At 39.8% G+C, this 27,624-nt stretch overlaps 1 protein-coding gene and 1 non-coding gene across 4 annotated transcripts in view; one reads left to right on the forward strand and one right to left on the reverse strand.

Moving 5' to 3' along the window:
• Nucleotides 1–2,424: 2,424 nt before the first annotated feature.
• On the reverse strand, nt 2,425–2,497 carry Trnaa-ugc. Its single transcript has one exon. It is a non-coding gene; the product is annotated as a tRNA-Ala (tRNA).
• Nucleotides 2,498–10,946: 8,449 nt separating this feature from the next.
• The window catches only part of Faf2 (Fas associated factor family member 2), a 62,540-nt gene continuing 45,862 nt past the window's right edge, over nt 10,947–27,624 (forward strand). For 2 of the 3 annotated variants that reach the window (XR_007343511.1, XM_015488510.2), the window contains exon 1: nt 10,947–11,481. Coding sequence is in view for 2 of the 3 variants with exons in the window: in XM_015488510.2 (XP_015343996.1) it covers nt 11,419–11,481 (63 nt within the window). In the remaining variant the exon portion in view is untranslated. The remainder of the gene's footprint in view (nt 11,482–27,624) is intronic. The other variant, XM_048792266.1, reaches the window with a different exon arrangement.

Below are 27,624 nucleotides of genomic sequence, written 5' to 3' on the forward strand. Positions count from 1 at the left end.
CTCAGGCTCTGGGCTGGGGTTGTGGCTCACCTAGCATGGGTGAGGCACTGGGTACCATCCTCAGCACCACATAAAGATAAATGAATAAAGGTATTGTGTCCATCTACAACTAAAACATATTTTAAAAAAAGAAAAAAGAAAGGGCTCTTTTCACAGGCATCTGTTAAATCTCTAGCCCTGAAAGCCTGGCACAGGGGTATTTGAATATCAAGAGGGAGCAGTCAGACTCCTACAGAAGTTGTTTACAATCCAAAAAGTAAGGACCCTTGGTTAATTAGGCTTCCTAAAGAAAAGCAGAGAGAGGAGAGGGGAACTGACACTTTCCCCAGGTATTGGTTTCTTAACATAATGCCTGTATGATTTCATTTCACAATCAGGTTTGGTTTTGCCATCACCATCACCATACATTTATTTCTCTTATCAATACTAAGGATTGAACCCAGGGGTTCTCTACCATTAAGCTACATTTCTCCAGCCCTTTTTACTTTTTATTTTGAGACAGGGTCTTGCTAAATTGCTCTGGCTGGCCTTGAACTTGGGATCCTCCTGCTTCTGTTAGACCAGGACACAAGAAAAGACCACTGACTCCAATTAAAATCAAATTAAAGCAAGCTTATTATTTTGACCGGCCGGGCTGCCTCTCCCTCCCAAAACGGCGGGAACAAGACAGCCGCCCAGCTTTCCTGCAGCCCAGCTTTATAGCCCAGAAAGTTACACAAAGGGGGGTTACAGATAACAGAACTCTGACGAGCATCACACTAATGGTAGTTTACATTTTTTTGCTGGCCCCAACATCAGAATTTATGAGGACCATTAGAGCCTCAGAGAGGGTCGTTATCTGGCCAGGGAAGGCCGATATTTATGAGGTGTCACTAAAGTTTCAGAGAGGGCTGCTCTCTGGTCAGAGAGCCAGGCATGGGTGAGTTCAAGGCACGGGCAGGCATTCCAAGCAGATTCAGAATTTGCAGTAATTTATAGTAAAGCCGAAATTATCTTTTCATGGCTTTGTGGCGAGATTGCTCCCAATTTTAAGAAAAGATCAGGTTGGGTCTATCATTTCAACCTCCTGAGTATCTGAGATTACATGTAAACTCCACTGTAGCTGTCTATGATTTTGTTTTTGTTTTTGGTACTGGTGAGACAGGGGCAAAGGACAGGTAGTCAGTGCAAGCACCAGAGGATCAGAAAGATGAGGGCTAATTATCAAAGAAAAGGAAATGGGTCACTAACACCTCCAGAGCCCTCCCACCATGACCACCTCAACTGGTTGTTAACACCTCTGGGAATAGGGAATGGCTCCTCCCAACACAGGGAGTTGCTAAATGATTATCCCCTGCGATGCTCTTTTGCTGCCTTTGCAGGGTGATAGAAAGAGAAGGTGGGGGGGGCAGGAAATCTGGGATTTATAAAAAGGTAAGATACACCCATTCTGAGGGCATCCAGCTCTGGGTCCCAACTTCTCTAGAAAAGTTGGAGTAGTCGGCTATCTCTGATCTGTCTCCTTAAAAACTTGCATTCTATACTTGCCTGAGTGTTTCTCGGTGTTTAATCTTCAGCACGGGGTGGGGGATGCAGGGGCAAGGACTGGATCCTGATTTCCAAGACCTGTATCACTGAGAATTGAACCTAAGATCTTAACCACTGAGCCACATGTCCAGCCTTGCTTTACATTTTACTTAGAGACAGGGTCTTGCTGAGTTGCTTAGTGCCTCCCTGAAAGGAAAGTGAGGAAACGAGAGACAGGCAAGTGAGAAATGAAAGACGATGGAGACCAGGCAGAGATACATATGAGAGTTTATTTGTCAGAGCTGACAAAAAAGAGGCCATCTCTCCATAGACATAGAGAGGCAATACAGGCTTAGGGTTCAGAACCTTTATGGGGCAGGCTCAGGGATTAAAGCTGGGCAGGTCCTAATGTTGTGGTGAAGCATTGGGTTGGTATGAGGGAATGGTGAGCCTTTCTCAGAAAGGCCCTTGGGCAGGAAAGCAAAATTTTTCTCAGAATGGCAGCTGTCACTTAAGATGGGTGTGCAGATGCTAAGCAAGGACCTTATACTCCCTAAGTTGCTGAGGCTGGTTTTGAACTTGAAATCCTCCTTCCTCAGCCCCCCAAGTGGCTGTGACTACAGGCGTTGGCAATGGTACCCTAATATCTCTATGATTTTGAGTAGTCTTAATACCACATATAAAATCATACAGTATTTGTCTTTGCATAACTGGCTCATTTCACTTTAGCATAGTAGCCTCAAATTCCAACCATATTAGATGCATATGTCACAATTTCCTTCCTTTTTAAAGCTAAATTCTGTTGTATTTATATATCATATTTTGCTTATCTTATCTGTTAGAGTTGCTTCCACATCTGAGTTATTGTGAAAATGCTGCTCTGAATATGAGAATAACATATCTCTTTTTTTGTGGGGGCGGGGGTGCTGGGGATTGAACCCAGGGCCTTGTGCATGCAAGGCAAGCACTCTACCAACTGAGCTATAGCCCCAGCCCAAGAATAACATATCTCTTTTAGACCCTGCTTGCAATTCTTTGGAATTTATACTCCAAAATGTAATTCATAGAACATATGGAAATTTTCATGTTTAATTTTATGTATTTATGGTGCTGGGGATTTAACCCCCAGGGCGCTCTACCAATGATTAGTTACATCCCAAGCTCTTTTATTTTGATTTTGAGAGAGGGTCTTCCTAAGTTGTTGAGGCTGACTTTGAACTTGCAACCCTCCTGCCTCAGTCTCCCAAGTATTTGGGATTATAGACAAGTGCTATTGTACTCAGTTATATTGCCACCCTAACAATATTAAGTTGTTCAATACTTGACTATGGGATGTCTTTCCATTAATTAATATCTTTTCAATTTCTCTTAGCAACAATTTGCTGTTGTTATGGTAGAAGTCTTTCACTTCATTGATTAACTTCATTCCTATGTACTTTATTCTCTTTTATGCTATTTAAATGAAATTGTTTCCTTTATTTATTTATTTATTTTTGAGAGAGAGAGAGAGAGGGAGAGAGAGAGAGAATTTTTTTAATATTTATTTTTTAGTTTTTGGCGGACACAACATCTTTGTTCGTATGTGGTGCTGAGGATTGAACCTGGGCTGCACGCATGCCAGGCGAGCGCGCTACCACTTGAGCCACATCCCCAGCCCTGTTTCCTTTATTATTATTATTATTTCTTCTTCTTCTTCTTCTTCTTCTTCTTCTTCTTCTTCTTCTTCTTCTTCTGTACTGGGGATTGAACTCAGGGGCACTCAACCACTGAGCCACATCCCCATCCTATTTTTGTATTTTATTTAGAGACAGGGTCCACTGAGTTGCTTAGCACCTCCCTTTTGCTGAGGCTGGCTTTGAACTCCAGATCCTCTGCCTCAACCTCCAGAGCTGCTGGGATTACAGGTATGCACCGCCTCCACCTGGTCAGGCTTCTTTGTTTTTTTAAATTGCTCATTGTTAATGTAAAGAAATGCAACTGGTATTCTTGAATTGATTTTATATCCTACTATTTTGCTGAATTTTAGTTAAAAAAAATTTTTTTTTGTAGAATCATTAGGATTTTATACACATAAGAGCATATCACTGTAAACAGATATAATTTTACTTCTTCTTTTTCAATTTAGATGCCTTTTGTTTCTTTTCTTATCTAATTCCCTGCCTGGGACTTCCAGTACTATGTTGAATAGAAATGGTGAAAGTGGACATGCTTAGCCGGGCATGGTGGCACATGCCTATGAATGCCTATAATCCCAGCAACTCAGCAAGTCAGGAGGCTGAGACAGAAGGATTGCAAGTTTGAGGCCAATTTCAGCAACCTAGTGAGGGCCTCAGCAACTTAGTGAGACTCTATGTAAAACAACAACAACAACAAAAAAAATCCCAAACTTTCCATGTTCCTGATCTTAGAAGACTTTTTCACCATTGAATATAATGCTCACTATGGCTTTTTCATTTGTAACTTTTTTTTTTTTTTTGTACTGGAAACTGAACCTAGTGTCATTTTCCCACAGAGCTATAACCCTAATGCTTTTTATTTTTTACTTTGAGACAGGGTTTTGCTAATTTTCTGAAATTAGCCTTGAATTTGGGATCCTCCTACCTCTGCTCCAGAGTCGCTGGGATTACAGGTGTGTGCCACCATGCCAGCTCACAGGTTATATCATTCCATTCATATCAGATATCCAGAAAAGACTAATTCATAGAGACAGAGTATAGATTAGCTGTTGCAAGGTACTGGGGAGTGGTAAATGGGGAGTGAATTCTTATGGATACAGGGTTTTCTTTTGGGATGATGAAAATGTTTCAGAACTAGATAGTGGTGATGGTTGCACAGTATTTTGCTAAATGCCACTGAATTGTATACTGTAGGATGGTCCAAATAGTAAAATTAAATTCTTTTTTTTTAGTTATAGATGGACAGAATGCCTTTATTTTATTTTTTATGTGGGGCTGAGGATTGAACCCAGTGCCTCACGCATGCTAGGTAAGCACTCTGCCATTGAGCTACAGCCCCAGCCCAGTAAAAATTTTATTATATATCTTTACAACAATTTTAAAATAATTAATCAATATGATTCACCTTATTAACAAACCAAAAGAGAAACAGTGTATCATCTCAATACAGAAAAATGAACCTGACTAAATCTAATATGAATTCCTCTTAGCAAGAGCCAGCACAGGGGGGCACACCTGAAGTCCCAGCGACTCAGGAAACTGAGGCTGAAAGATGTCTTGAGCCCGTGAGCTTTTAGTCAACCTGGGCAACATAGTGAGACCTAGTTTGAAAAGAAGGAAGAAAGAAGGAAGGGAGGGAGGAAGGAGGAAAGGAGGAAGGGGAGAAAGAAAGAACCAACAACAAAATAACTCTAAGCAAACTACAAATCAAAGGGAACGTCCTCAAACTAATAAAGAACAACCTTAAACTTAATAGTAAAAGACAGAATGCTCTTCCTTTAAGATCAGGAATAAACCGGGCACAGTGGCGTCTGTAATCCCAGCATTTAGGGGGCTGAGACAGGAGGACATTGAGTTTATAAGCCAGCCTCAGTAATGGTGAGGTGCTAAGCAACTCAGTGAGACCCTGTCTGTAAATAAAATACAAAGTAGGGCTGAGAATGTGGTTTAATGGTTGAGTGCCCCTGAGTTCAATCTCTGGTACCCGCCCCCCCCCAAATCAAACTAATTAGTATAGAGTAACAAAAAGCTGCCTTCTGTAAAGGGCTTTAGCAATGACAAAGCCTCTTTTTAATTCATTATTCAATTTGATCCTCTCCCCAAGTGTGCAAGGGTAGCTAGGATTAGGATATGAACTTTTCATATCCTCTTATTTATTTATTTATACTGAGATTGAACCAGGGATGTTTAAACACTGAGCTACATCCTCAGTCATTTTTTTAAAATATTTATTTATTTTTTTTAGTTTTCGGTGGACACAACATCTTTGTTTGTATGTGGTGCTGAGGATCGAACCCGGGACACACGCATGCCAGGTGAGCGCGCTACCACTTGAGCCACATCCCCAGCCCAGTCATTTTTATTTTATATTTTGAGACAGGGTCTCACTAAATTGGTGAGGCTAGTCTTGAACTTGCAATCCTCCTGCCCGCCTACCAAGTCACTGGGATTCAAGGCATCATGGGACCCAGCTTCTCTCTGATTTAATGCTTGCCACTGCCGTGTGTGATGGGTGTAATATTAGTGTGTTTACAGCTGAAGGGTGAACAAACGAAGAATTGACAAATTCACATGGTCAATTAATGGTGGCATCAGAGTTTGTACTCAGATCTCCCTGAAGAACTTGAAATATACTTTGTGATCTGCATAAAGTAAACTTGGCTCCAAAACCTAATTTGGAGGTGTTTTTATCCCCCTTGTGGTACTAGGGGTTGAATCCAGGGGTGCTCTATCATTGAAATACACTGTGCCCCAAGCCCTTTTATTTTTAGACAGGGTATGTTAAGTTGCTGAGGCTAGCCTCAAACTAGCAATCCTCCTGCCACAGCCTTTAGAGTCTGGGACTACCATGTGTGCATCACCAAGCCTAGCTATCCAAACCTAACTTCAAATATTTTCCCAGAAGCCTGAGGATATTTAATATTATAACAACAAACAAACAACAACAACAACAACAACAAAAAAAAAACTGTGGCTGACATCTCATTACTCAGCAATCAAGATGCTGGTATTCCCTGACATTCTTTGCAGAATTAGGAAAAACAATTATTAAATTTATTTGGACCAATAAGAGATCCAGAATAGCCAGAGCAATACTGAGCAAGAAAAGTAAAGCAGGAGGTATCACAATACCAATCTGAAATTATACTACAGAGCTGTAATAATTAAAACAGCATGATATTGGCTCCAAAATATAAATGAAAACCAATGGAATAGAATTGAAGATACAGATAGAAACCCTCAAGCCCATAGCCCTCTGATATTTGACAAAGGTGCCAAAAATATAACTTGGAGAAAAGACAGCCTTTTAAACAAAGGGTAGCTATCTGTAGAAAAATGAAATTAGACTTTTATATTTTGTTATGCTTGAATTCGGGACCCCCAAAAGACCACCAGAGACCAAGATCTATGTAAGCAGCAAAGAGGTGTTTATTGCGAGCTAGCATGGTCCTCTGCACACACACAGCAACTGGTGACGCTGAGAGGCCCCAGCCCAGGGTTTGCAGCAATTTTATACACTCTTTGGGGAAGGCAGGGACTTCACATACATCATAACATCTCTTAGCAAATCATCACACACAGCGGGGAAAATCATAAAACAACTCTAAAATATGATTAGCACATTCACTGGTGGGAACAAGTTGGATAAGGGTGATTGGTTACTACAAGAGGGGGATTCTTTTGAACTGATTGGTTTAAGCCAAGAGGGATGTTCGTGCTGAACTACGTGGTTTTCCAACACGTTATCAACCACCATAAACTACTGGGAGGGTCATCTGGCATCCTAGGTATTTCCCTGTCTCATGCTGATTGGTGGCTGCTAGGGGGTTGCTATGGGTCCCCACCTAGCCCGACTGAGTCAGGGACACCTGGAGCAGCAGATCTCTCCTGTTACTTGTAGATAAACAACTCAGCAGGGTGGGTATGTGCCTAGGAGTGCTCTGTGGGTCTTTCCAAGGACAAGGGTCACGTCCCCTTCCTTGGACAGGCTTTGCTGAGGTAGAGGCTGGTTTTTCAATTTCACCCTGCACAAAGCTTGAATCAAAATGGATCAGAGACTTAGGAATTAGAACAGAAACATTACAACTGCTAGAAGAAAACCTAGGGTCAACACTCTATCATATAGGTGCTGGCACAGATTGCCTTAAGAAGACCCCAAAAGCACAAGAAAAAAAAAGCCAACAATTAATAAATGGGATGCCATTGGACTAAAAAGTTTCTGCACAGCTAAGGAAATAATTACAGTGTGTAGACAGAGCCTACAGAATGGGAGAAAATCTCACTCCAGTTAGATTGGCAAATATCAAGAATAAAACAACAATAAATTATAGTGAGATTGTGGGGAGAAAGCAACATTTGTATATTGTAGGTGGGACAACAGACTAGTACTAGCACTCTGGAAAGCATTTTGGAGAGTCCTCAAAAAACTAGGAATGGAACCACCATATGACCCAGCTATCCACTCCTGGATATTTTCCCAAAAGATGTAAAATTGGCATACTACAGTGACACAGCCACATCGTTTATAGCAGCACAATTCACAATAGCTAAATTATTTTTTTTTTAAAGAGAGAGAAGAGAGAGAGAATTTTAATATTTATTTTTTAGTTTTTGGCCGACACAACATCTTTGTTTGTATGTGGTGCTAAGGATCGAACCCAGGCCGCACGCACGCCAGGCGAGTGCGCTACCGCTTGAGCTACACCCCCAGCCCCACAATAGCTAAATTATGAAATCAACCCAGATGCCTGTCACTACATGAATGGATTAAGAAATTATAGGGGGCTGGGGATGTGGCTCAAGCGGTAGCGCGCTCTCCTGGCATGCGTGCGGCCCGGGTTCGAGCCTCAGCACCACATACAAACAAAGATGTTGTGTCCGCCAAAAACTGAAAAATAAATATTAAAAATTCTCTCTCTCTCTCTCTCTCTCTCTCTTTAAAAGAAAAAAAAAGAAATTATAGTATATGTATACAATGGAGTTCTACTTAGCCATGAAAAAGAATGAAATTATGGCATTGCCAGTAATGGAAATGGAGAATATCAGGCTAAGTGAAATTAGCCAAACTCAGGAACTCAGCATGGAAGTGGGGTTCCTTGGAGAGTTAGGCCTGCCCAAGAAAGCTGGAGTGGGGGCTGCTCTGGGGTTCCACCTGGGGTACCAAATTTGTTCCTTAAACCTCAGTCCTTGTCCCCATGCCAATCCAATAACAAGACGCGGTTTGAGAAAAAGGAAAAAGGTTTATTGCTTTGATAGCAAAGGAGAAGCGCAGGGATTTACCCATCAAGGGAAGCAGGGGGCTTTTAAAGAGGTGACTCAAAGGCTACATTCCATGTGTTCTGTCCAGAGTTTGTATTAATTTGTTAATTTGGGAGATAGTCATTTCTGAGATCTTCTGGAGCCAAACCCAAAGTTTGAATTATTTCCTTCCTATAAGTGTTCAAGGACAGATAACTGCCTACGATGGGGAAGAAAGGGAATCCTATTTCCCCTGAGATTAGGGAGAGGGAGAGATTAGGGAGGAGCAGGGGAGAGAGGAAGAGAAATAAATGTCTTTTAAAAAATAAATGGCACAGGGTGTGGTGGTACACACCTTGTAATTACAGTGACTCTAGAGGCTGAGGCAGGAGATTGAGAGTTCAAAGCCACCCTCAGCAAAAGCAAAGTGCTGAGCAACTCAGTGAGACCCTGTCAGTAAATAAAATACAAAATAGGGCTGGGGATGTGGCTCAGTGGTGCCCTCAGAGTGCCCCTGAGTTCAGTCCCTGGTACCAAAAAAAAAAAAAAAAGTCGCAGTGGCAGAGCAGCAATGGCTATGTTCAAACCATAAAGTGGACCACCTTTACAAAACCTGGACTGCCTAGATTATTTTTCAAGGATTTGAAGGCCATTTTTGTCAGAAATACTGAATCTCTACACTGGCTCTCTGGTTGGGCCTGCACAAATGCCATATGGATGACCTCATTTTCTTTTTTTTTCTTGTGGTGCTGGCAATTGAACCCAGGGCCTTGTGTATGTGAGGTAAGCACTTTACCAACTGTATCCCTAGCCCACCGGTGAACCCTCGATATCTGGAGGCCTACTCCACCCCCAGGTTATGCCAATGCCACCACTTTTTTGAGAGAGGCACATATTTACAATTGTAAGCCCATCTTTTGGTTAATACCCAGCAGATGACTGTAGCCCATTGAGCAAGGGCTCCATTTTATTGCTGAAACCTGATCAAGACTAGAAAGAAAATAAGCAAAATATAAGTTCTTCCATTCTGGGTTTTTTTTTTCTTTTTTTTTTGCAAGAGGGATTGAACTCAGGGGAGCTCAACCACTAAACCATATTCCCAGTCCTATTTTTTGTATTTCATTTAGAGACAGGGTCTCAATGAGTTGTTTAGCACCTCACTTTTTGCTGAAGCTGGCTCACGATCCTCCAGTCTCAGCCTCTGGAGTCACTGGGATTACAGGTGTGCGCCACTGTACCCGGCAAGTCCTTCTATTCTTTAACTTAACCCTTGAGAGAATTTACTGAAGTTCAAAGCACTTTCTGTTAGCAGGGGTGGGGATTATAATGGAAGGTGGGGTCCAGGAGGCCAAATTCCTTGCTGGCAGTGGCATGGTAGTGTTAAGAGGAAAAACTCCCACTGGGCACTATGGTGTTGGCCTGTAATCACCTCAACTCAGAAGGGTGAGATGGGAGGATCACAAGCTCAAGGCCAGCTTCAGTAACCTAGAGAGTCCTCTCAAAATAGAAAATGATGCCTGGCTTGGTGGTGTATGCCTGTAATCCCAGCAATTCAGAGCCTGAGGCAGGAGGATCTCGAGTTCAAAGTGAGGACCTAAGCAACTCAGAGAGACCCTATCCCTAAATAAAATATAAAAATGGGCTCAGTGGTGGGGCTGGGGATGTGGCTCAAGCGGTAGCGCGCTTGCCTGGCATGCGTGCGGCCCGGGTTCGATCCTCAGCACCACATACAAATGAAGATGTTGTGTCCGCCGAAAACCAAAAAATAAATATTAAAATTCTCTCTCTCTCCCTCACTCACTCTCTCTTAAAAAAAAAAAAAAAAGATTAAAAAAAAAAAATGCGCTCAGTGGTTAAGTGCCCCTGTTGCCACCATGTCCAGCCCCACAAATTTATATTTATATTTAATATGGCAGTGGAAAAGTGTGTACCAAACCCAGCTCTTTGCATCAAGTAGCAGTAACGAAAATGGGAGATCTAAGGAGAAGTGTTAGGCTTCTCTTTTTGCAAGGGAAGTAGAGACTCAGAGGTGGGGTAAAACAGAAATAGCATATGAAAAGGGTATGGAAGTTAGTTATGAAAAGGGTAAGGAACCTTCTCCAAGGGAAATGAATAGAGGCGGTATGTCAGGGCTCTAGGGGAAAATCTTATTCAATCATTGGTAAGATGGAGCCCAAGAGGTTAGCCGAAGGACGCCCAGCATTTGCAAGGTGGTAACTAGAACTTGAACCTAACTCTCCTGAACCAAGTCCTGGGATCCTTCTTGGGCTGTAGGGGCCACTGGTCTAGGCCCTTGGCGCTAAGTGCAGAATGACCTGAGAAAGCTTGAAGCTAAGGTAACTTGGCTACAAGGTTTTGGAAAGCTCCCCCAATATACGGGAGCACCATCAACAGACAGGAAGCCAGGTCCAAACACTCCTGCCAAATGATGCGGAGATCGCAATTTAAACAAAAAGCTTTCCCACAGCTTCCTGTACGAAGGCGGCGGCGGAAACGCCCCACCAGCATTCAGACTTTCGGAGCCTCGCGAGAGACGATCCGGAACTTTTGAACAGTCAGGACGTGAATCAAGTGTCAACGGCCGACATTTCCCAACGGTCACGATTTGCTGAGAATCCTTCAGGATTATCGGAAGTGATTGGAAGATGGTTAGGGAGCAATCCAAATCGGCCGAACGCCATTTGGGACCTCTCCGAAACACAGTCAAGCCCCTTCGGTTCTCTGCGTTACACTCAGGAATCTTGGGACTCCCGTCACCGTTCGAGGCTTGAATCCAAAGGGCGACTAGTACCGACAGCCCCTCGGCAGTTTCCGGAATTGTTCGGCATTGACCGGAGAGTAGCGCCCTCGGGTTGCAGGCTGAGGAAGGGGCGTGTGAGCCAGCGCGCGCACACGCAGTTGCGTGCCGGCGACCGTTCAGACCGGAAGTGGTTGCGCCTGAGGTCACTTCCGGCGGGTGACGGTGCGGACGGGTCAGGAGCGTAGAGGCGGCGGCAAAATGGCGGCGCCTGAGGAACGGGATCTAACCCAGGAGCAGACAGAGAAGCTGCTGCAGTTTCAGGTAGCAGCGAGTAGTCGGCGCAGCAGATGTCCCCGCGGGATGGGGAGTGGGCCCCTAGAGGATCGCATAACCCTCCTAACTCAGATTGGGTCCGGGCTCTTTCTCAGACCAGCAGGAGCCCCCCCCCCCTCAGATGCCAACTGTCCGGATTCCCCTAGTCTCCGAGCCTCTGTCGGGTCTCAGCCTTCTAGCAATCTCTGCCAGCCAGGCGCATCTTCTGCGTGCCCCTCTACCCTCAGCGGGTCAGCTTTCCTCGTTTCTCTTTGCGGAGCTAGTTCTCAATCATCCTTGTCAACCTAGTTACCTGTCAGACCATCTCCGCCCAAAGACTCTAGATCTGCCCGAAATGCATAATTCCTATCTCAGAGTTGGCGTGGATCCAGGTTTCCGGATCATTTCCACCACTGTCCCGTACTATTTCCACAAACATTCACCCAGGGCCTCTTTGGTACCAGGTCTTGTGTTGCGGGCTGTGGTGGGGGAGGAAACACCTACACACAGGCCTGGCTCCTGCTCTGTAGTTGTGGGAGGACACCATATACCGAAACAGTACAACATAAATATGATCGTCGACGGCTTCTGAGGGGTTTGTTACACCTCGGCTCATTCCTAGACTCCTGTGCTTGACTATACTTGAGGAATCTGCATTTTAGTGAATTTTACGTTAAGAACATTTGGCACTAAGCACTTCACCTCTCAGCTGGAGAATCTGGTTGTAGGAGACCATTAGGGTGGATAACCAGGGTTTTGTTAGCAGTTCTCCTGTCTGCATATTTTAAAAGTGTCTACTCCCTTGAGGATGTTGTGGAGAACAAACGAGTTTATGGATATTAGAAGGGCATTCTAAACAGTTAAATGCTCTCAAACAGTATTGCTGCTGTTTATCATTATTTACTTTAGAAAAGAACTAAAGTTAGTATTACATTTATTTCCTAATATGAAATGTGCTAAATATTCATTTATTTGTCAGTATTAGGAAAAATCTTAGTGCTCAGGCACTCAGGTAGAATACTATTTACTAAGTATTTACAAAGTTGTAAGCATTTTGCTAAACATTTAACAAAAAAATATACTAATCTCATTTAATACTCAGGCTCCAACTGTCACAGTACCTATTTTAAAGATGAAGGACATGAAGCTTTAGAGTGATATGCTTAGCTTATATAGCTAGTATGTGATGGTGTCATATTTAAACTCAGGTCCATCTTTCCAGAGCCTTTCTTGGGCTTTTAACTGCTGTACAACAGTTTACCTCTACACAATGGTTTAAACTTCTGAATCTGTAGGCATGGGAAACCATCAAAAGTTTTTTTCAACCAGAGAGTGACAACATTAGATATCTGTTTGCTTCAGAAACAGTATTCAACTCTTACTTAGAATCTCCACAGGGTCAGAATAGAACAGTATGATGCTGCTTGCTAGGAGCTGGCTCTCAATTTCCTCATTTGATACATTGAGATTAGTGAAAGTAAAATATTTTGGAAATCTCAAGTTTTCTTCTATTTTATTTTTTTTTGTGACATGTAATTTGATTGGAACTCCCTAAAGTATATTTATCATGTTTCTCAGCCCATCTGATATTTCTAAGATTTTTTTGTAGTTCTCCATTGCTTCTGTTTATTTTGGAATCAGTTGAGTATCAATACCTAGTTTAGGTGTTTGTTTTAAGATATTTCAATGGGAGAGAATAGGGGCGTGTGTTATAAGGAGAACTAATGCAGGGATATGAAAGGAGTCCATTCCCCAAATATCCATATATAGTGACTTCCCTAAGAGCTTTATTGCTGTTGAACACCTAGACAATGATAATATGGACAGAGAGAGAAGAAACTAAATGAGCTATGCAATTGCCCCTGGAGGAAGAAGTGATCTCTTTTCTGCTTTTATCAGGAGTAAAGAAAAATTTCCTTTTAAATGTATAGTACGGTATTATGACCCATTCTTTCTTTTTCCTCTACCACTGAGCAACATCCCCAGTCCTTTTTATTTTTTTATATCGAGACATGGTCTTGCTAAGTTTCCAGGGCTGGCTTTAAACTTGTGATCCTCCTGCCTCAGCCTCCTGGGTAGTTGGGATTACAGATGTGTACTACCATACCTGGCTGTCCTCATTCTTTTGAATTATAGCAAGTAAAGCCTGAATTGAGCTGTAGAATCAAGTTTATACTCATTTTGAAAATCTTTCAGTGTGCTTCATTAGTTACCTAGCAGGAAAAAACAAATATATGATGCTTTTTTTGTGTATTTAAAAATTCAAGATGGCTGTGATGGCACACCCTGGTAATCCCAACAAGCGACTTGGGGAGGATGGGCAGGAAGATCACAAGTTTGAGGCCAACCTCAGCAATATATTGAGACCCTGTCGCAAAATAAAAAGGGTTTGGATGTGGCTCAATTAAATGGCCCTGGGTTCAATCCCTGGCACCAAAAATAAAAATTCATAGTCATCTGAGGGTTTTTTTGTTTGTTTGTTTGTTTTTTTGAGGCGGGCAATGAATTTGACATTGTGGAGAAATGTGAGCTTTGAAACTCTAGGCATATACAATTAGAGCCTTTCAGTTTAGCTTCTGGTGAATTCTGCAATTTCAGGCAAGTTCTCCCTTCATTGAGTCTCTTTCTTCTTTTATAAATTGTTAATACTTTCATCTAGTTTACAGCATTTGATTTCTTTTTTTTACTTTAAAAAACAAACCTATTTTAGCCCGGCGTGGTGTCACACGCTTGTAATACCAGTGGCTTGCCTATAATCCCAGAGGCTCGGGAGACTGAGGCAGGAGAATCCCAAGTTCAAAGCCAGCCTCAGCAACAGTGAGGTGCTAAGCAATTCAATGAGATCCTGTCTCTAAACAAAATACAAAAATAGAGCTGGGGATGTGGCTCAGTGATTGAGTGCCCCTGAGTTCAATCCCTGGTACTAAAAAAAAAAAAAAAAGTAATGCATGCTTGTAGGTTAGCCACATATACCTATATTAAACAATTAAGTCTCATTCTTCTAGTTTTAATTTGGGGTATGTTGCATGTCTTTGTATACTTTTTTCTAATATATGTGCACATCTATAAATTCTTAATGTAGAATCTCTTACCCTGTCACTGGACTGATGAGTTGAAAAAGACTATCCTCCATTTTCTAATATATTTAAGTGTTTCTGCTCTCATCAGTTGAATTGTACTCTTGACAGGGAGTCAATTGTGTTTATTCCTAAATTAGTGTGTGATGCTGTTTGTTATATAAATTTAATTAACTATTACATAAACCAATAAAATACCAGTACATAGTTTATATGAAAACTTTTTATGGCTTTAGAAAGGCTGTATAAGGATAAGTTGCTGAAAAAAATTGTAATTGACTTAGGTGTGGGCAAGATGTCTGTAAATGACTTTTGGAAAAATCACTGAGGTAGAAGATTGTGCACGACTGCTTGGCATTTGTTTTAAGGTTGCACTACACTTAAAGAAATCCAGTCAGTGTGGTTTTGCTAGAAAGTACAAGGAATACCAGTGTAGCCATTCCCTGAAGAAAAGGGTAGGCCTATTTTAATTTTATTTTTTAAAATATTTTTTAGTTGTTGATGGACTTTATTTTGTTTATTTATATTTGGTGCTGAGAAGTGAACCCCATGCCTCACACATGCTAGGCAAGTGCTCTTCCACTGAGTTAAAACTCCAGCCCTGAAAAGGGTAGCTTTTATTTAAAAAAAAAAAAAAAATTGCTGCATAAACATTTATACTTTATTTTCATCTTAAATAAGAATGTATAGCATATTTTTATTCCTTGCTTTATATGACTTTTCATTCTTACTGGGTAAGAGAAGTTCTGCTCTCATTGTTTTATAGGGATATGATCATATTTGACTTATGAAAGCAGATCATAATAAGAGGCTAGGAAGATTAACTTTGGAATAAGGCTTCCTGGATTTGAATTCTGGATCTCCACTTACTAGTTTTGTGACCTGAGCATATCACTTAACCTCTCTGTGCCTTAGTTTTTTCATCCATGGATTAATAATATATTACCTATTCACAGGATTGTTTCAGTGTTTAAATGTTACCATATCTAAAGCACTAGGAAATATTAAAAACTTGAATGTTAAACTTTATTATTACTTTGTAGTTACTTAAAAACATTATGGATAATAATGTTATTTTTGTTATTTGTGGTCATACAAATAATGCTGCAGTGAATATTCCTGTGAATATGGCATAGTGAATCCCACTATTATGTATAATTCTAATTCACTAAATAAATACATCCTTGTACATATAGATTTATCCCATTCTCAGTCAACTGTTATTCAGCCACCTACTCTGTGCTAAAGTTCTAGGCACAGAATGCAGTGGTACAGTAAACATATTCTAGGGGGAAGAGACAGGAGATAAAATAAACAAGTGAAATGTGTAATATGTTAGATAGTGGTTAGTACTGTGGTGAGAAATAAAGAATTTTGAGGAATGGGTTTAATTTTAAATAAGATGATTACGGGAAGACATCACTAAGTGTCATTTGTGAAGGAAGTGTTGGAACAAATCACATAGATAGCTGAGGGAAGAGTATTCTGGATAGAGGAAATAAAGGTGCAGAAGCTCTGAGGCATGGTTTGGTTTTTGGTTTCAAGGAATGGCAGGGAGGCCAGTGTGCCTTGAACCAAGAGAGGAAGGAGGTATATAGCAGGAGATGAAAGATGTGATAAGACCATCTGTAGAATGCCTTGTAAGCCATTGTAAGGAGTTTTGGGTTTAACTCTGAGGTAAGGTGGGTAACCTTGAGAAGGTTTTGAATAGGATGATGACAGGATTTGATTTATGATTTAATAGGGTTACTTTGGCTGCTATATTTAGGAGACCGTGAGGTAAGGGAGGAAGTAGAGACCAATTAGGATTTTTTTCCAGTGGTTTCGAAAGGCTTGGGCAAGGGTAAGGAGGTGGTAATGCTGAGTATTTGCTGAATTCTGAGTCTGTTTTTTAAGGTAGAGTAGATGGGATTTTCTGAGAGATTGATTGCCTGGTGAGAAAGGAAGTTAGAGGTACCTTTTTTTTTTTAAGATTTTTGCTGGGGCTGTGGCTCAGTGGTAGAACACTTGCCTAGCATGTGTGCCTGGGTTCGATCCTTAGCACCACATATGAATAAACAAAGTGAAAAACCCATTGGCAAAAATTAAAAAAAAAAAAAGATTTTTGCCCTGAGTAATAGGAAGGGTAGAAGTCATTAACTGAAAGTACAAGAATGCCAGTGAAGCCATGTAAGGGTGAGATCAGGAGTTTAGATTTGTTCTGTGAAGTCTGAGATTTCTATTAGGTATCCAAGTGAAGATGCTTAGTAGGTAGCTGAAGTCTTGTGTGCAAGAGAATAATCTGTAATTGGCAATACAAATTTGAGTGTTATCCATATATAGATAATATTTTAAGCCATGAAACTGCTTGAAGCTGGGCACAATGGCACAGTCCTGTAATCTCAGCTATTTGGAAGACTGAGGCAAGAGGATTACAAATTCAAGGCCAGCCTGGTTAATTTAGCCAGAGATCTTCTCAAGTGTAGCTCAGTGGAAGAACACTCCAGGGTTCAACCCCTAGTACTTTCCCTCCAAAAAAAAAAAAAAAACATAGAAAAGGTAAGAGGGCTAAGCTCTGAGGTACTTAATCTTTAGCATTTGGAGGATGTCATGAGAACATACAAAGAAGATTTAAGTAGCAAGTGAGATAGAAGGAAAACTAGTGTTATATCCTAGAGTCGTGAAGTACTTGGAAAATGAGAACAGACAGATGTCTCTTATTATCTGAGTGGATTCCAAGAACCCCAGTGATATCCATATCTGAAGATGTTTGAGTCCCTTATATAAAATGGCAGTGTATTTGCTTATAACTTAAGCATATCTTCCCGTATATTTTATAATACCTAATACAATGTAAATGCTATTAAATAGTTGTTATACTGTATTGTTTAAAGAATAATGACCAAAACAAATCTCCACACTGAGTACAGACCACATTTTTCTCCCTGAGTATTTGTGATCTGCTATTGGTTAAATTTATGGATGCAGAATGCTGAATGTATTAGAACAATTATGCAAATAGTAAAAACACCAGGATACTAGTAGAGTTGGAGAGGATGACAGGCAACTGGGAACTAAAATTTTAAAAGAATTTAAGGCAGTGATTTAGAGTGAGCAGATTTCCCAACAAGAACAGGATATTGATTGGTATAATCTGATGAAACCTTGAGATTTAAAGGTGTTTTGTGATGTTGTTTAAATATTTATTAAGCATTTACTTTGGCCTACATAATTCTAGAGTCATTCTATCAGTGAATTCTCCTGGTGAATTCTCTCAGTAAACAAATGGAATAGGTTCCAGTTTTGCCGAGTTAACTAGTATCTGTAGGTAACATTCAATGTTAATTATGATCTGAGATTTGACCTGGATTGCATTTCCTCTTTCCTATTTCCTAGCACTACTTTTTTGGCTCTTAAGTGTTAATTTGTTTTTAACATCACATATGGGAAAAGGGCCAGTAGAAATAGCTATGTAGCAGGTTTATTTATTTATTTATTTATTTATTTATTTATTTATTTTTGCAGTGCTGGGAATTGAACTTGACTGTGCTAGGCAGGTGCTTTACCACTGAACTATACCCTGAGCCTTACATGGCAGTTCTAAGAAGGAGAATTCAGCAGAGGAAGACAAAAAGTGTGGTTCTTATTCTAGACATATCACTCATGGTAACTCTTAGTATCCTTTATGTGAAAGTGGCCACCCCCAAACAGAAATGAACCATGTCCACTGATATGGGGGAGAGAGAATATCTGGAAAGAGTGCCCTCTAAGAAAAGCAGTTTCATTTTCTTTTCTTTCTTTTTTTATTTGGGGGTGGTGGTGATACTAAAACCAGGGGTGCTTGTTTTATGAAGAGCGCTCAGGCGTTCTATCACTGGGCGCTCTACTATATCTCTTTTTTTTTTTTTTTAAAGAGAGAGAATTTTTAATATTTATTATTTTTTAGTTTTCGGCGGACACAACATCTTTGTTTGTATGTGGTGCTGAGGATTGAACCCGGGCCGGCCACACGCATGCCAGGCGAGCGGGCTACCACTTGAGCCACATCCCCAGCCCGCTCTACTATATATCTAAGTCCTTTTCATTTTTTAATTTAATGTTTTAAAAACAGGTCTCACTAAGTTGCCCAGGCTGGCCTTGTACTTGGTGATCCTCCTACATCCCCAGCCTTTTAAAAATTTTTTATTTTGAGACAAGATCTTGCTAAGTTGCGCAGGCTGTTCTCAAAATTTTGATCCTGGCTAGGCCATCTGGGTTGCTGGGATTACAGTGGTGGGCCACCATGAGTGGCTCAAGGTTTCAATTAGACTGTAAAGATGGAGAAAATATTTAGAGGCTAAGAATAAAGGGAATATTGCTGATATAGTGGGGGTTTAATTTCTGCAGAATAAAAGTACTAAAAATGGGGGTTTCTGAAAACCTTAGTCCATTTTGTGCTACTGTAATGGAATACTCAAAACCCGTTAGTTTATAAAGAAAAGATTTATTTCTTATAGTTCTGGAGGTTAGGAAGTCCAAGGTTGAGGGTCCACATCTGGAGAGGGCCTTGTGACAGAAGGTGGAAGGGTAAGAGAACATGAGAAGGAAGACTGACTCATACTTGTATCAGGATCCCTTTCAGAGATGATGACATTAATCCCTGTCCTCATGACCTAAACACCTTTTAAAGGTCCTACTTCCTAGCACTATTGTGTTGGGGATTAAATTTCCAACACTTGAACTTTGGGAGGCACATTGAAACCATAGCACTAGTTAAACAAATATACTTGTTAAATTTTAAAAGTGACTACTAGACTATTTTCGAGAAGGATTTTGGCAGCTCATTTCTACCAAAATCATTAATAGGATGCCTTTTCCCATACTTCTGCTAGTCTCAGATATCTTTTTTTTTTAATTAATCTGATGGAATGAAACTTATTTTAATTTGCATTTCTGGAGGCAGTGGTGGTGGCAGCAGGTGCCAGGGAGGCTGTGGTATTTGATTTTGTTTTAAACAGCAAATGCTGGTCTCCCTGCCCTCCCGTTTTGTGGCATTGAGGATTTGAACCCAGAGGCGCTCAGGCGCTCTACCACTGGGCATTCTACTATATCTCTAAGCTCTTTTCATTTTTTAATTTAATGTTTTAAAAACAGGTCTCACTAAGTTGCCCAGGCTGGCCTTGTACTTGGTGATCCTTCTGCTTCAGCCTCCCTAGTAGCTGGGATTACAGGTGTATGCCACAATATCTGGCTATTTGATGTTTTTATAGCACTTTTTTTTTCTTTCTGGCTATTAGGTTTTCTGTTTCACTGGTTTGCTTCCACTTAATGGGGCTATACAAATACATTTTTCCCTTTGGAATTTGATTTTATTTTTTAAAATATTTTTATTAGTTATTGATGGACCTTTATTTATTTGTTTATTTTTATGTGGTGCTAGGAATCTAACCCAGTGTCTCACACATGCTGTGCAAGTGCTCTACCACTGAGCCACAACCCCGGCCCTCCCTTTGGAATTTTATATAGTTCAATTTTAATTTCATTTTTATTTCTAAAATTGTATTTATTTTTGTGGTACTGAGGATTGAACCCAGGGACACTTTACCACTGACCTACATCCCCAAACCCCCTGTTTTTTTTTTTTTTTTCCTCTCATTTTGAGATAGGATCTTGCAAAATTGCCAAGACTGGCTTCAAACTTGCAATCTCCCTTCCTCAGTGTCCCAAGAAGCCAGGCATATGCCATCATGCCCAACTATGTAGTTTTATTTTTTTAAATTGGATCTTTAATCCCCATAGCATTTAATTTTTTTGTGTGTGGTATCTGATAAAAAACCAATTTCACTTTTTTTCCAGGAAAAACTATAGGTTTACACTGATTTTAAGTAGCCCTCTATGTTGTTTCACTAACTGGTCTGGTATTTATTGAATAACCTTAGATTTATACTAAATTTTAATGTCTGATAGAATAGGACTTTCACTAATCTTTGTTTTTTTCTTCCTGAAAAATTATTTGTAATTCTTACAAGGGCTTTCATTTGCCTTTAAAAATCACTCTTTTAGCCAGTCTCAGTGGTGCACATCTGTAATCCTAGCAACTGGGGAAGCTGTGGCAAGAGGATAAAATTTGAGGTCAGCCACAACAACTTCACAAAACCCTGTCTTAAAATAAAAAATTAAAAAGAAATGGGGATGTATCACACTGGTAAAAGCACCCTTGGGTTCAGGCCCTAGTACAAAAATATGAAAAATCATTTATGCAGTTTTGAGATTATTGGAATTGCAAAATGAAAATATGTCCACACAAAAAATCTGTACACATGGTGTTGCATGCCTGTAATCTCAGCTACTTGGGAAGCATGAGGATCACAAGTTCAAGGCCAGCCTAGGCAACTTAGGGAGACCCTGTCTCAAAAAACAAAAAGGACTGGGGTGTAGTTCAGTGATGGAATGTCCTGGATTCAATCCCCAGAACTAGGGGGTGGGGGGAAGATTGCTGGGTCTATATTTAACTTTTTATGAAATTACTGAACAATTTTCTGAAGCAGCTGCACCAGCATTCCAACCCTCAGTATGTGAAGGTTCTAATTTTTCCATATCATGCCAATATTTGTTATGGTCCATATTTGTTAATTATCCTAGCGAGCTTGAAGGGATTTCTCATTGTGGGGTTTGATTTGTATTTTCTAAAACTGAAATGATGTGGAATGTCTTTCCAGTGCTTGTTGGTCATTTGTGTATTTATGGAGAAATGTCCGTTTAAATCTTCTACCCATTTTTTGACTTACTTGTTTAAGTGGTAAGAGTTCTTTATATATTCTGGATACAAATCTTTAATCAGATATGTGATTGGCAAAAATATTCTGCCATTCTGTAGGTTATCTTTTCTTTTCTTTCTTTGCTACCAGGGATTGAACTCAGGGGCACTTAACCACTGAGTCACATTCCCAGCCCTGTTTTTGTATTTTATTTAGAGACAGGATCTCACTGAGTTGCTTAGTGCCTCCCCGTTGCTGAGGCTGGTTTTGACCTGGAGATCCTCCTGTCTCAGCCTCCCCAGCCACTGGGATTACAGGTGTGTACCACTGAGCCCAGCTATCTTTTTTTTTTTTTTTAATAAATATCAGTCTTATGTCTTATAATGTTTTTATCAGTTTCATTCTATGGTCTCTCCTACTTCCAAGGTCATTACTCTTTTTTTTTTTTCCCCAGTTATAGATGGACAACATAAGGTGCCTTTATTTTATTTATTTTTATGTGGTACTGAGGATAGAACCCAGTGTCTCACATGTGCAAGAAAAGCGCTCTGCCAGCTGAGCTATATCCCCAGCTTTTGCCTTCACTTTTTTTTAAAAATATGTTTTTAGTTGTAGTTGGACAAAGTACCTTTATTTTATTTATTTTTATGTGGTGCTGAGGATTGAACCCAGCACCTTGCATATGCTAGGCGAGCGCTCTACTGCTGAGCCCCAGCCCCAGCCCTTCACTTTCTTGAGGGTATGCTTTTAAGCTTTAAATTATAGAGTACAGTTTGTCTGTTGCTTGTATGTTTGGTGTCATACCTAAGAAATCATGTCCTAAGAAATCATAAGATCACAAATCTTTATGCCTATGCTTTCTTTTTAAAATTCTTTTAGTTGTTGATGGATCTTTATTTTATTCATTTACTTATATGCGGTGTTGAGAATTGAACCCAGTGCCTCATATATGCGAGGCAAGCACTCTACCCCTGAACCCTAACCCCAGCCCTATCTATGCTTTCTTTTAAGAAATCTGCATCTTTAGCTCTTTTATTTAGGTCTGTGATCCTTTTGTAGTTAGCAGTTGTGAGTTAGGGGTCTGATTTATTTTGCATGTGGATATTCATTTTTCCTAGCACTTAGTTGAAAAGATTATTCTGTCTACATTGAATGACTTTGGAACTTTTCTCAAAAATGAGTTGACAATAACTGAGGGTTTGTTTCTGACTCTTGTTAATGTCTCACTGACGTGTGTCAGTAATTATGCCAGAACCACATCCCACTGTCTTCACTATTGCACCTGTGTAGTAAGCTTGAAATCAGGAATTGTGAATCTTCCAACTTTCCTCTTTTTCAAATTGTTTGGCTGTTCTGGGTCCATTGTATTTCCAAATGAAAGTTAGGATTGTCAGATCAAGTGAGGCAGGCAGCGACCAAAGGAGGCAGATTTAAAAAGGCCGCCGAAGGAGGCTTTATTGAGATACCACTCACAGGCAGAACTCGATCAGACCCACAGAGTGGACAGGAGAAGGGGCTGAGGAGAAACCGCGTGGAAGCTCGACTGGACTGGACTTTTATGGGGCTTACAGCAGGAAGGGAAGGGCTTGGGACAGGAAAAGGTGTTCTTAGGATCCCTTGTCCTGTTGGAGTTGGTCAGGGGAGTTGACTGAACTCGAGGATTGGCCAGGGGGTCCTGCTGATTGACAGTCATTTCTGCCAGCGCCTGATTGATGTTCCTTTCCCCCATGGGCTGCTTTGTTCTAAGTCGCCACCACCAACCTAACACCTAACAAGGATCACCTTGTTAATTTCTTGGGTGGGGGTGTGTGTGGATAGTTGGAATTGGCTCTATAGATTAGTATGGGGCATTGCCAACATAATACTATTGAACCTTCCAATCCATGAACATAGGAAGTCTTTTCTATTTATTTAGGTCATCCTCAGTCTTTCTTTTCCTTCTGAGTGTTTGTGTATCTGTGTGTGTGCTGCTGGGGATTGATCCCAGGGGCATTCTACCACTGAGCTATATTCCTAGCCCTTTTAGATTTTATTTTGAGACAGAGTTTTGCTAAACTGTCCAGGTTGGCCTCATACTTGTATCCTCCTGCCTCAGACTCCTGAGATCTGGGATTATAGGCATGCACCACTGGGTCTGCCTATCTATTCTTTTTTCTGTTATTCTTATTTCTTTATTTTATTCTGATTTGTAGTTTTCAAGTCTTACTCTTCTTTTGTTAAATGTATTCCTGAGGGCTGGGGATGTGGCTCAAGTGCGCTTGCCTGGCATGCGTGCGGCCCGGGTTCGATCCTCAGCACCACATACAAACAAAGATGTTGTGTCCGCCGAAAACTAAAAAATAAATATTAAAAATTCACCCCCTCTCTCTCTCTAAAAAAAAAAAAAAAAAAGTATTCCTGAAAGTTTTATTCTTTTTGATGGTATTGTGAATGTAATTGTTTTCTTAATTTTATTTTCTAATTGTTCATTGCTAGTGCATAGAAATATAACTGGGTTTTGCTAGGCATGGTGGTGCACACCTATAATCCCAGCAGCTCCAGAGGTTGAGGCAGGAGAATCTCGAGTTCAAAGCCAGCCTCAGTAATGGTGAGGCATCAAGCAACTCAGTGAGACCCTGTTTCTAAATAAAATACAGTGGGGATGTGACTCAGTGGTTAAGTTAAATTCCTCTGAGTTCAATCCCTGGTAACCCCCTGCCAAAAAAAAAGAAAAAAGAAATGTAATTGGGTTTTGTATATTGGACTTACCCTGCAACCTTGCTGAATTCTTTTGTTCTAATAGTTTCAGGGGAATTCTATACAAAAGGAACAGTCCTGAGCTTCAATTATACACACATTTTTTTTAACACACACACACACACGTGTGTGTGTGTGTGTGTGTGTGTGTGTATTTTAAAAATTTCTTCTTCAGTGTTGAGAATCCACCCCAGGGCATTGTGCATGGTAGGCAAGTGCTGTAATACTGAAGTACATCCCCACTTCCTGTTCTCTAATATTTGTCTTCGTTTTCGTTTTTCTGGGGACCATTCAATAGAGGATGAAATTGAGAATTTGTGCAAAAATATCCGCCCCCCCCCCACACACACACTTTTTGTAATGGGGATTGAATATAGGGAGACACTTTACCATTGAGCTGCATTCCTGGCCTTAAACTTTCAGTCCTCTTGCCTCAGCCTTCCTTTGTCACTGGGATTACAAGTGTGTACCAGTGCACCTGGTAATATTGTCATTTATTTATTTATTTATTTATTTATTATAGTTGTAGATGAACAGCATGTCTTTATTTTATTTGCTTGTTTTTTTGTGGTGCTGAGGATTGAACCCAGTGCCTCACACATGCTAGGCAAATCCTCTACCACTGAGCCACAACCCCAGTCTGCAATATTGTCCTTTTTAAGTGTGTTAAGATAGGAAACACTTATTGCCAGGTACAGTGGCACGTGTGTATAATCCCGATACTAGGTAGGAGGATCACAAGTTTGAGGTCAGCCTTGGCAACGTAACAAGGCCCTAAGCAACTGAGTGAGACCCTATCTTAAAATAAAAAAGGGCTGGGGGCTGGAGTTGTGGCTCAGTGATAGACCATTTGCCTTACACCACATATAGATAAATAAAGGTATTGTGTTCATCTACAACTAAAAAAAATAATAATAATTAAAAATAAAGAAGAGTTTAAAAAAAAAAAAAAAGGGCTGGGGATGTAGCTTATTGGTGAAGCATTCCTGGGTTTCATCCCCAGTACCAAAAACAAACTAAACCATGTATCATGTAGCCAGATATACACTTGAAAGACTGCAAGTCCTTTTCACAGGGACCTAAAGATTTTTTATATATGAAAGATTTATCTGATATTTTTTACATATACAAAATTAAACCTGTCATTTGAACATTAAAAGTGCTTTAACTTTATGATTTTTTTTCCACTTAAAAATTCAGATATTAGGTGCTGAGAATGTAGCTCAGTGGTAGAGTAATGTGTCTAGCATGCCCAAGGCAGCCTTTGATCACCACCACCACTACCATTACACATACATATGTACACACACACATCAGTAGAGCTTCACACATTCTCACAAGTTTAATATTAATGCATTATGTTTCATTAGCTTTTACCTCACAACATTACCTTCTTAGTGACTCATAGGTGATTCAGATGATTTTCAACATCTCATTTGAATAGGTGAGAAATCAGCTGACATAGGAATAATGGGAAGCATAATGTGACAAGAGCATAAAATGAAATCAGAGTACTCCAAGTTCAGTACAACTTGCTTCCCATTTACTAATGGGAATGTTAGTTCATTCTTTAAGTAGTAAGTTTCTTTTTTTGTAAAAACAACAACAAAAATAGTACTTAATGTCCAAGGGTTATTGGAATTAGATAGTGTATATTAACTGTGCAGCACAATTCCTGATACATAATCATTACTCAGTTAATGTAACTTACTGTTGTTTTAGAATCCCAGTCATCTTACTCTTGGTATATAGTTATTCTCTGTTCCAAGTATAACAGGCCACCTCTATAAAATCTGTGCATTTTGACAAGTGCTAATTGAGTGAATAACCAAGTATTTTCTTTGAATAAAATTTTTTACTTAATTGGTATTACCTTCTGAGAGTTACAGATGAATTTGTTTTAATTAAACTATATTTTTTAGAGTAGTTTTAGGTTTACAGCAAAGTTGAGTGGAAAGAGATCCCATATACTCTTTCTTACCACACAGACAATATTCACATTCTGCACCACAGTGAAAATTTGGTACGGTTGATGAATTTTTACTCACATATTATGAAGTCAATGCCATAGTTGACATTAGAGTCTTGGTGTTGTATATTCTGTGGTTTTACAAAAATATGTAATGACACTTATCCACCATTACAATATCATACAGAATAGATTCATTTCCCTAAAAATCCTCTAGTCTCTGTTATTTACCCCTCTTCCGTAACTCTTGGCAACCACAAAACTTTTTACTGTTCTTTAATTTTGCCTTTTCCAGAATATCTTATAGTTATTACACAATATGTATCCTTTTCAGTTTGGCTTCTTTCACTTGGTGATATGTATTTAAGTCCTCTTTTATGGCCTGATAGCATTGAATAGTATGCTGTTATCTGGATATACTGTAGGTATTACTCACTGAAGGACATCTTATTTGCTTCCAAACTTTGGCATTTATGAATAAAATTGCTATAAACACCTAATACAGGTTTTTGCATGGATGTGTTTTTTACTCATTTAGATAAATACTTAGGATGTGGCATACTGATTGTATGATAAGACTAATTAGTTTTGTAAGAAACTGTCAGCTGTCCCAAAGTACCTGTACGGTTTTGTATTCCTATCAGTGGTGAATGGTATTTCCTTTTGCTCCACTTTTTTTTTTTATCAGTATTTGATGATGTAACTGGGGTTTTAGCCATTCTAATAGGTGTATAATGGTGTCTCATAATTTTAATTTGGCAGTTCTCTAATGACATGATGTTGGATATCTCTTAGTGTTTATTTGTCATCTGTATTTCTTTCTTGGTGAAGTATTCATTCAGATCTTATTTTTTTTTTAAATTTCAATCAGAGTACTTATTGTGTGAATGGCTAATCATCGAAATTCTCTTTATTTTTTAAATCGAGTTATTTTCTTTTCAATTTTTTTTTAGTTATAGATGGACATGATACCTTCCTTCCTTTCTTTCTTTCATTTAATTTTTTTGTGGTGCTGAGGATCAAACCCAGTGCCTCAGATGTGCTAGGCAAGCATTCTACCACTGAGCCACAACCCCAGCCCGAGTTCTTCATTTTCTTTTTTTTTTATTATTATTAGTTGTTCAAAACATTACAAAGCTCTTGACATATCATTTTTTTATTAGTTGTTCAAAACATTACAATCATTTTCTTAATGTGAGTTTTAAGAGTTCTTTTCCCAGTCCATGGCTTGACTTTTCATTTTCTTGACGTCTTTTCTTTCTTTCTTTTTTTTAAATTTATTTTTTAGTTATAGGTAGACACAGTATCTTTTATTTTATTTTTATGTGGTGCTGAGGATTTAACCCAGTGCCTCACACATACTAGGCGAGTGCTCTACCTCTGAGCCACAACCCCAGGCCCTTGACATTGTCTTTTCAAAAAGCAGTTTTTAATTTAACTAATTTATTTTGTAATAATGATAATAATAATTGTCATTATTATTGTGGCACAGCAGATTAAATCCAGGGTTGCTCTATCACTGACCTATATATCCCTAATCCTTTTTATTTTGTATTTTGAGACAGGATGTCCCTGAATTGCCCAGGCTGGCCTCAAACTTTTAATTCCCCCTACCTCAGCCTCCAGAGTCACAGGAATTATAGGCATGTGCCAC

The sequence above is a fragment of the Marmota marmota genome, unplaced genomic scaffold (genome assembly GCF_001458135.2).
Source record: "Marmota marmota marmota unplaced genomic scaffold, marMar, whole genome shotgun sequence".
NCBI classification, from domain to species: domain Eukaryota; kingdom Metazoa; phylum Chordata; class Mammalia; order Rodentia; family Sciuridae; genus Marmota; species Marmota marmota.